A 10,726-nucleotide genomic window follows, 5' to 3' on the forward strand; every position below is an offset into this window, starting at 1 on the left:
TTCACTGAAAAGTTACTCTAAATACCATCCAGTCAAAAAGACCTAAAAGATCCCATAAAAATGATAACTAACAGCTAACTAGCAGTTCTCGTTGCTAGTTAGCTGCTTATTGGATACCGATATTAGCCAACACTAGCTAGCAAGCTATGTCTAGTCACTGTTAACCAGCCAAGATTGACTCAGTACCTTGGATTACAGAGCTGATGTCTAGCTGATTATTATTTGCTCTTTCATAAGAAATGTAGCCATCAAGTCATTTATCTGTAATCTGTACATTTCACACATTTGGCAGAACGTATCATAATAATATTGCTAAAAGACATTGGAAATAAAATACAGTTACGAGTGTTCAGATGGGAATAATTCCTTTTTACACTGCGAAAACTCATCTAGTCCTACACTCTTATTTCTAGTCATAAAAACCTTATTAATCTTATTTTAAGAATAAAACACTATGCAAGAGCAGATTATGTGTGTAAGATTATTATGATTGGTTTAAGATTATTTATCTTTTTTCTTACTTAGTAAAGTTTAAAGTGAGTTATTTTATCTGCAAATTGAGCTTAATTACTAACAGAGACATCATTTGAGGCCTTGTATCTTTCAAGACTTTATTTTAGTTGTAATAACCGGTTTTAAGTTTGCCGAGAAAAAAAAAAGCTAAATAATCACACTTAGGATTTGTTATTAGTATTATTTATTCCAAATGCTCGTTTTACGTCGACAGCTAAACATTTATTTACAACCTAATAACAAATTATAAAAGTCTGCACACACATTTTCTGGTATGGTTATTATTTTTTGGAACTTTGATCTCCATGCCAAGTTGTTCTGTAGCTTGATTTCAGTTTAATAAAATTAATAATATTTTATGTTAGATAAGTTTTAGTATTTTGAGAAGTAATGACGCTCCTTTGTTTTTTGCATCGTAGCTACCGTGTTACAAGACGGTCTTCGTTTGAATAAATAATTGTTGAAAACACGTATGTATGCGTGATCTTGATTTTAATAGTCAAATAATTTCTAGTTTAAATGCTTTGTTTGATTTTAAAAGTAATGATATGACCATGAATGATAATTCTTTAAATTATGAGGAATTCTCTTGTTTAGTAGCTCTGGTTTTTCTGGTTCTTTTTAAACACACATAAAAAAAAATAACAAGCTAGTTTTAAGTTAATTCAACTGAATCTCCTGCTTGGAATAAGTGTTTAATGCTTATTTTAAGATATTTTGGGTTTTTTTCCAAAGCCTAGATATGTTTAATTATTTCTTACCAAGTGTAATTATCTTACTGCACTGGCAGATCATTTGACTTGTTTCTAGTTTGCATCTTAAATCATGCAATTATTTCTTATATTTAGACTTTATATATATATATATATATATATATATATATATATATATATATATATATATATATATATATATATATATATATATATAGTATATTAAAGAATGGCACATTGCATAATTACTATTATTATGTCTAATTAAAACTGCATGAAACAGATGTACATTATCAGCTGGGTATGTGTGCTATGTTCACCACCCACACAAATATTTTGGAAGGTTCAAATACTCTTGAAATGCCACCACCACCACCGCTACCCACTAGCTCTGCATCTGCTGCCTCTCAGAAGAAAATGCTTCAGTGGGAGGGTTGAAAAATTCCTGCACTGGGAAAGCACCTGTAGGCGTTTACCCCGGGTCTACCACGTTATCCAACATTTAAATCTGCCTTCAAATCCTACACTAGTGATGTTTAATCCTTTATTTGCAATGCAAATCACATATAAATGTGATATATACCAGGCTCTCTTTTTGTTTTCCTTTCACAGCCATTTCACAATGGTAAGCCACAGGTATGCAGAGTTATAAAATGTCCTAGGGTGACTCACGGTGTCCCTCCAGACTGTCACACTCTGGTCATGACGAGCTACAGTACTGCAGCGTTGCTGCTTTTTCCAAACCTCACACGCTGCCAGGGCTCGATCGGAAATGCCGCTGGTCGACTTTTCGGTGCAGATGAGCAACATTTGCGAAACAATTAAAAATTAAATTGGACGTGAAGCTTTTTTTTTTTTTGATCCGGATTATTGTATTCGTAGCCTGAAAGACTTTGGCCTGAGTGAAACACCAGCGTTTGAGCCAAATGAGGTACCTGGTTGATGTGAACCTGCTGGTGGTATTGCTTCTGTTTCTCCACGAAGTTGTGGTGCTGCTGCTGAAGGACGAGTTGGGCCAACGTGCTCTGGGGAAGCGGTGCCGACTGGGTCCGGTTCAGAGGCCGGTGCCGAGGCTGCCTGGGGCGAGAGCCTCCGCCCGAATGCTCCTTGTTTACCAGGGGAGACTGGGGCAGAACCGAGCCACTGCCTGAGAGCAGATAAAGAGGAACAGAGGAAAAGACAATGAGAATTCTGTACAAACCATAAATGCAGTGTAACCCTACGCGTAAAAACTGACCAGACGAGAGCATCTTCTGCTGTCTGGTCTGCTCTTTCAGTAACAGGTGCTGCAGCAGAGCCTGATGGCTGGTGTTCACCTTCGGCTCTCGTGAGGCAGCTGACACGGAGTTCGCCTCACCTGCTCGCTCCTTCAACGATGAAGCAGGCTGCAGGAGAACCAACAGAAAGAAAGTGTTTAGACAGGCGAAGTTAGAGACATACCGAGCCCCTGAATAAATGATGAGGGTTTATTGAAACGACCAGAAAAACGAACGAACCAATCAATTGACCAATTAATTAATTAATTTATATTTATAACAATCATGCATAGACTTACACTACACTATACTCTATATGTTCTATAGCCATATGTGGTTGGAGGCTCACAATTTGCACAAACCTGCACAAAGCCAGCTCCATAAAGATATGCTTTACATGGGTTGGAGTGGAGGATCTCCTGCTATAGAGCTCTGCCTTCAACCCTTTGCTATGAATGTGAACGCTGACTGCACCCGAAGCCTCCTCACCTCACCTACATAAGTACCTGACTGAGAAGGAATCTTACACAAATCTCCACAAGCACACTCCAAAATCTAGTGGAACATCTACCCAGAAGAGTGGAGGTTATTATAACAGGGAATGGGAACTAAATATGGAATGGGATGTTCAAAAAGTAAACACAAGTAAACTAGTGTACTTCTCATGCTTTCATCTTTTTCGAGCATGCAGGTTAATGACCAAACATTTTAACTAACCCCTTTAACTGTATAAATTTATCCTTATTGTAGATCCACAGTCCAAATGACGGTGACATTATCTACTCTTTAATAATCACAAAAACCAAACCTGTGGATAATCGCACAATCAGCATCTTTGAACTAGATTTCAGCGCTGGAATCAATATTTACACTGAAAATGTTCCAGAGCACGATCAAGCTCTGATCTCTGATCAATGAAAGATTTTATGGACACTCTATTGAGAATGTTAAACTGTCGTGTAAGTCACATCTCACAAGATTTTTCTTGAGTAGAATCATCCATTATCACCACCTGTAACACACGTGTATGCCTTGAAATAGGCTTGTTTTTGGCAAACTCCATTCCACAACTACCACAATTTTTCACGGTTATATATTAAACATGTTGTTAGACATTGTATTCGGCATAAGAGCATGTTCTAGAGGCAGCATCATGGATAATAATCATACTTACCCACTGCCACAAATCATCTTCTTCTTCTTTCGGCTTCTCCCATTAGGGGTCGCCACAGCGGATAATCCGTCTCCATACTGCTGTCCTCTACATCTGCCTCTTTCAAACCAACTACCTGCATGTCTTCCCTCACCACATCCATAAACCCCCTCCTTGGTCTTCCTCTTTTTCTCCTTCCTGGTGGCTCCATCCTCATCATTCTTCTACCGATATACCCCATGTCTCTCCTCTGCACATGTCCAAACCATCTCAATCTCGCCTCCCTCACCTCGTCTCCAAAACGTCCTACATGTGCCGTCCCTCTAATAAACTCATTTCTAATCCTGTCCATCGTCGTCACTCCCAACGAAAACCTCATCTTCAGCTCTGCTACCTCCAGCGCCACCTCCTGTCTTTTACTCAATGCCACTGTCTCAAACCATACAACATCACAGGTCTCACCACAATTCCACAAATGGATACGGTTATTATCCATGATGCTGTAATGATGCTGCTCTTATGCCGAGTACCCCGAAAACATGAGTACTGATCATCAGGAACGTTTCAAATGCAGCATCATGGATAATATGTAAACGCACCCGCTGCCACAAATTATTAGTTATGGTTATTATAAATGATGCTGCCTCTAGAACATGCTCTTATTTCAAGTTTCACGTTTTATTTGTCCTAAATACAGATGTCATTGACATGTTGTCAATTTGTAGGTAGAAAAAGAAAATGTATCTACGTATTAAATTAATTATATGAATATTTACATATATTACATATTAGCATGAGGTATTTAATTAACGAATATGGATGACAGAGGATAACTGGTAGAATCTATAGCTTACAGTAGGTGTGTACAAATGCAAAAGATACGTAGTGTGCAAATAAGGTGCAATAGTATTGAGTGCAATGGTATAAGGAGTTCTGAGAATTAGGAAAATCCTACAGTTTCAGTGTGTTAACAGATTATGCAAATATGTTGTGGTCCATGTTGAGATTGTATTACAGTTTATTAATGATTCTCTGGTACCACTGCCTGATGGCATTTTTTTAAGAGGCTGAGTGACTGGGATTATTTGTGATTCTGCCAAATGCACAGAAAAATCGAGATCACGAAAAAAACAAGAAAGAAATAAAAAAATTGTAGGACGTCCGTAATAGACTACAGTATAATGGTAAATTAATATGGCTGAAAGTGTGTGTTACATTTTTGACAATTATTTAACCGTTTGTTTGTTAATCCCATTTGAAACCTATTTCTGAAAGGTGTCTATAGACCATTATTCTTTCTATATCTCAGTACTGCATGTTATTTCCTGTCAGCAGCGCATGAGTCAAATATGTAACTTGTCCACTTGTGCTTGAGGAATTCAGTCTCTTCATAACAAAAACATCCAGAATCACGTGAGCTCTGAAATCCTACTGCTGAACCGCATTACGTTTGGTAAGAAAGAAAAAAAGTCTCGAACTCTAGCATTAAACAAGTTCAAAGCATTCATGTGTGCACACTGGTTGCATAACAAGTGGCTAACCTGAAATCTAAAACCTGGCAGTGCATATTTATGAGGGGCAGTTTCCTTACGGTTTTATCAGGCTGTGATGAATGAGGCGATAAAGAGCGCTCTCTGAAACCCAAAACTCACTCTCCCTATTTACGCACAAAGTTCGAAAGCCTCTGGGTCAGAGGGCAAAACCCCCCGTAGCTGTGCTAGCATGAAGTTAAAGCAAAGGCTTTACAAAAAAAAAGGGGGAGAAAAAAAAAGTCAAAAACTAGCACCATGTCTCTTTTTTCTCTGTTATTCTCTCTTTTTTCTTCTAGCATTCTAAATTAAAACACTCTACAGTCTGTTTTCTCAGCGGTCCTGTTGACTATGCAACAAAAACAGCCACATGACTGTACGTTTCTCTGCGATCAGAATGATTCTGGACGTATTCTTATCTGTCCCAGAAGGAGAATTCCTCTCACGGCATTTCTTGCTTTCTCCAGAAATAGAATGGAGCCTGATGGCTCGCTTACTCCTAAAAATACTGCTTCGGATACCTCGTCTTCTTCTATTCATATCTGTTCCTGTGCAGAGTGAGCTCTGGCTCCTGTTTCTGGGCATGTTCTGAATTTTATTGCATTATGACAATTATAGACATGGAAGTATTAAGTGGTGCAGGTTTCATTCTTTCACACCGATTGTCAGACGTTGCCTGGTTATAGTGGTGAAGAAATTAACGAAGTAAATTTAATTCGTTATTGTACTTAACTAGCTTTTCCGTGCATTTGTACTTCACTGAAGTATTTCCATTTGGGGAGACTTTTCCTTTAACTTCATTTAAAAGTCAAATATCTTAATTTTCACTCAACTACATTTTTATCGTTACATTAAATTTGGTTGTTCTTTTTTATTTCGGAGTGGATAAAAGCGTAACTGGTCAAACTCGCAGCAAAACACTGGTTTCAACTTCTCATTATATGCACATAAAACCTCATATGGTACTACACACTTGCGCATTCCTCACATTGGGTGAGATTACAGAGAGTAGCACAATTATATATTTAGAATATTAGGGACGTGTATCTCCAAAACTGAGGCCGCTGCGATGCATAGTTAACGATACGATTCATTAAAGATACATATGTAGCAGCTACCGATGGGATTCGAATCAACACAGTGCGATTCCATGCAATACGATACGGAAAAGATAAGAGGCAATGCAATTCAATATGGTACGGATCACTTTTATTTCTATATTTCTGACAGACAGCAAATCATCAATTTACTTAAGTGCCTTCTGAATTCTTTCACAAACATGCCATTTTAGTGCAAAAACAAAAAAAAAGATTAAATAAAACCAGATGTTCTTTTCCTGTTGTGTGTGCAGGAAGTTACAGCTCTACCTCTGCCATGTTAATCTGTATTCTATGTGACTCTCAGGACATGTCTCGTTCTCCGTAGTGTTGTGATAGGTCATTTTCAGGTAGCAGCAGCGGTGCTGAGAGAACGCGCTTGAGAAACAGTTTAGCGACAAGAAATCGATCTACATACATAAAAACTTTCTTTCGGCTTCTCCCATTAGGGGTCGCCACAGCGGATCATCCGCATGTTCGATTTGGCACGTGTTTTTACGCTGGATGCTGGATGCCCTTCCTAACGCATTTATCCGGGCTTGGGACCGGCACTAAGAGTGCACTGGCTTGTGCAACCCTAATGGCTGGGGTTGGTTCCCTGACCGGGGATTGAACCCGGGCCGCAGTGGTGAGAGCACTGCATCCTAACCACTAGACCACCAGGGAACCTTACATATTGTAAATTATTGCCACTTTCTTAATAATAAATGTTAAGTGTTTTTCACAGGTGCAAATATGTTTAAAATGATGCAACATGATTCAAATGCCAACTTGTACTTTTATGCACTGATGTGAATTATACTAATAAGTATCACTAAGTGTATTCCATATTTTATGTCAAAGAGGCAAAGAGGCATGACACTGAGATGCGGCCGATATCCGATAAACACTGCTAATCACTAGCAAGATGTTTAATGTCTCACAATGGAAACCACACATTAGTTCAAATCCCAAACTGTTGATCCGCAATGAGACAATGTTTAACTGATTTCATCCCATTCTCTTTAATAAAGAGGTGTAAAAATAACTCACACTGATTGGTGAAGGGCCAGAGTGGAGTCCTAAGGTGAGGTTCGGAAGGGAAGGTGACGTGTAAAGGTTCAGCAGAGCAAGAGATCCGTCTGCCTTCAGAATTCCACCCTGTGGCAAATACTTCTGCAATAGAAAGAGAGAGAAATATATATGGTTATACAAATAAGTAGGAATATTTAGGACTGGTTGGTATAAGTGGGCAAGCAGCTCTAAGACATTCAATTCTTTCAAGAAAAATTAAATAAATCAAATAAAAAATATATATTTTTTGACATTTAGTTCACACAATATTTAACAATAATTTTTTGTATGCAAAAATACAGCAAATTATCTGTCGAGTGTTGGGGCTGATTCTTTTTTAGCCCAGATTGTAACTTATCATATACAATCATGTTGTGGTCAAACGTCGACATTGTTGTTTTTTTTGCCATCGACTCTTTGACAGCTTATATATATATATATATATATATATATATATATATATATATATATATATATATATATATATATATATATATATATATATATATATATATATATTATATATACACATATATATATATATACACACACACACACACACACACACACACACAAGGTTGGGCAGTATTTATGATACGTGGATTTCAAGTATGTATTTCAAATATAAAATAGGTATAGTATTTGAGAGGGTTGATGAAAATGGCTTCATATTTTGTATCAAAATACTTTTGTTTTTTTGCACTTTTAAAATACTGTAAAATACATTGTAAAAGGTTCTACATGATGACATCATAAAAATGAGGCCTCTGATTGGTGCCTGCTCGGTCGTTTGCCCAGACTTGTTGAAGTCAGAACAGAAAAATGTATCCATATCAAAGTGTTCATAGCTAGAAAATTTGCAGGCTGTCAGCTTTCAAATAGGTTTAAATGATCGATAAATAAAGTTTTGATTGCTGAATATTTTACCCTAATTAAAGTACAGTGAGGAAAATAAGTATTTGAACACCCTGGTATTTTGCAAGTTCTCCCACTTAGAAATCATGGAGGGTCTGAAATTGTCATCGTAGGTGCATGTCCACTGTGAGAGACATAATCTAAAAAAAAAATCCAGAAATCACAATGTATGATTTTTAAACTATTTATTTGTATGATACAGCTGCAAATAAGTATTTGAACACCTGTCTATCAGCTAGAATTCTGACCCTCAAAGACCTGTTAGTCTCTCTTTAAAATGTCCACCTACACTACATTTATTATCCTAAATTAGATGCACCTGTTTGAGGTCGTTAGCTGCATAAAGACACCTGTCCACCCCATACAATCAGTAAGAATCCAACTACTAACATTGGCCAAGACCAAAGAGCTGTCCAAAGACACTAGAGACAAAATTGTACACCTCCACAAGGCTGGAAAGGGCTACGGGGAAATTGCCAAGCAGCTTGGTGAAAAAAGGTCCACTGTTGGAGCAATCATTAAAAAATGGAAGAAGCTAAACATGACCTGTAAATCTCCCTCGGACTGGGGCTCCATGCAAGATCTCACCTTGTGGGGTCTCAATGATCCTAAGGAAGGTGAGAAATCAGCCCAGAACTACAGGGGAGGAGCTGGTCAATGACCTGAAAAGAGCTGGGACCACCATTTCCAAGGTTACTGTTAATAATACACTAAGACGTCATGGTTTGAAATCATGCATGGCATCCCCTGCTTAAACCAGCACATGTCCAGGCACATCTTAAGTTTGCAAATGACCATTTGGATGATCCAGAGGAGTCATGGGAGAAAGTCATGTGGTCAGATGAGACCAAAATAGAACTTTTAGGTCATAATTCCACTAAACGTGTTTGGAGGAAGAAGAATGCTGAGTGCCATCCCAAGAACACCATCCCTACTGTGAAGCATGGGGGTGGTAGCATCATGCTTTTGGGGTGTTTTTCTGCACATGGGACAGGGCGACTGCACTGTATTAAGGAGAGGATGACCCGGGCCATGTATTGCGAGATTTTGGGGAACAACCTCCTTCCCTCAGTTAGAGCATTGAAGATGGGTCGAGGCTGGGTCTTCCAACATGACAATGACCCGAAGCACACAGCCAGGATAACCAAGGAGTGGCTCTGTAAGAAGCATATCAAGGTTCTGGTGTGGCCTAGCCAGTCTCCAGACCTAAAGCCAATAGAGAATATTTGGAGGGAGCTCAAACTCCGTGTTTCTTAGCAACAGGCCAGAAACCTGACTGATCTAGAGAAGATCTGTGTGGAGGAGTGGGCCAAAATCCCTCCTGCAGTGTGTGCAAACCTGGTGAAAAACTACAGGAAACGTTTGACCTCTGTAATTGCAAACAAAGGCTACTGTACCAAATATTAACATTGACTTTCTCAGGTGTTCAAATACTTATTTGCAGCTGTATCATACAAATAAATAGTTAAAAAAAATCATACATTGTGATTTCTGGATTATTTTTTTTTTTAGATTATGTCTCTCACAGTGGACATGCACCTACGATGACAATTTCAGACCCCTCCATGATTTCTAAGTGGGAGAACTTGCAAAATAGCAGGGTGTTCAAATACTTATTTTCCTCACTGTAGCTGTTAAGTAGGATCATGATTTTGCATTCCATTGCATAAATGACTGCCTGACACACAGTACATTATTATATTTATGATTAACAAACAAATGATCAATTAGTTCAGTGATTAAAGTAATTAGTTAGAAACTAGTTACTATGAATGCAGGTGCCATCACTCGGTCTTCTAATGAATGACTTGTTTGTCATTGAAACACCAAGTAACTAAATAAGAATACAATTGTGACTCTTTTGCACACTTTACATTACACTGTTGGTTACTTTGAAACGAACCTTCATTTTGGAGATCACAGAGAAATTTATGTGAATATTTGATCTATTAACTGGTTGCATGTGTCAGATTTATTGTGTGAGTTTTTTTGACCAGAGAAAAGCTGCTGCTATCAAACATTAGTTGGTGCGAGAGGACCAGGAACAGATCAATGGAAGGTTTGTGAAGAAATGTCATGCTCCCTTATAAAAGGACCTTTTAGTATTTTTAAAATACAAAAATACAGGAGTTAATTTTGATACACGGTGTGGCTGCTATAATTTGTAGTTTATTTTGATACACTTAATGTATTTGGTATTTTATTTTAAAATACATTTTGAAGTATCTTTGCCCAACCCTATATGTGTGTGTGTGTGTGTGTGTGTGTGTGTGTGTGTGTGTGTGTGTGTGTGTGTGTGTGTGTTTGGGATAATTCTAGAGTTTCACACCTTTCCATAAAGGAACTTTTCCTATCATGGCCTCGCTGGAAACGCTATATGCGTGATAGATTTAGACAGTGCAGTCAGACGACCTGTTCAAAATTAGCCTGTTTGTCCAGACTATGTCTCCTTCTCTTCAAGTGTGTGTGTGTGTGTGTGTGTGTGTGTGTGTGTGTG

The 10,726-nt window shown here is 38.1% G+C and overlaps 1 protein-coding gene across 8 annotated transcripts in view; it reads right to left on the reverse strand.

The window, feature by feature from the left end:
* Window positions 1-10,726, reverse strand: part of LOC310716408 (histone deacetylase 9-B) — a 68,628-nt gene that overhangs the window by 5,067 nt on the left and 52,835 nt on the right. For all 8 annotated transcript variants that reach the window (XM_083523647.1, XM_083523653.1, XM_083523652.1 and 5 more), the window contains 3 exons: window positions 7,294-7,416; window positions 2,464-2,611; window positions 2,162-2,373 (listed from right to left, as the gene is read on the reverse strand). In XM_083523647.1, coding sequence (XP_083379773.1) covers window positions 2,162-2,373; window positions 2,464-2,611; window positions 7,294-7,416 — 483 coding nt within the window. The remainder of the gene's footprint in view (window positions 1-2,161; window positions 2,374-2,463; window positions 2,612-7,293; window positions 7,417-10,726) is intronic.

The sequence above is a fragment of the Silurus aristotelis genome (assembly GCF_946808225.1).
Source record: "Silurus aristotelis genome assembly, chromosome: 21".
NCBI lineage: Eukaryota > Metazoa > Chordata > Actinopteri > Siluriformes > Siluridae > Silurus > Silurus aristotelis.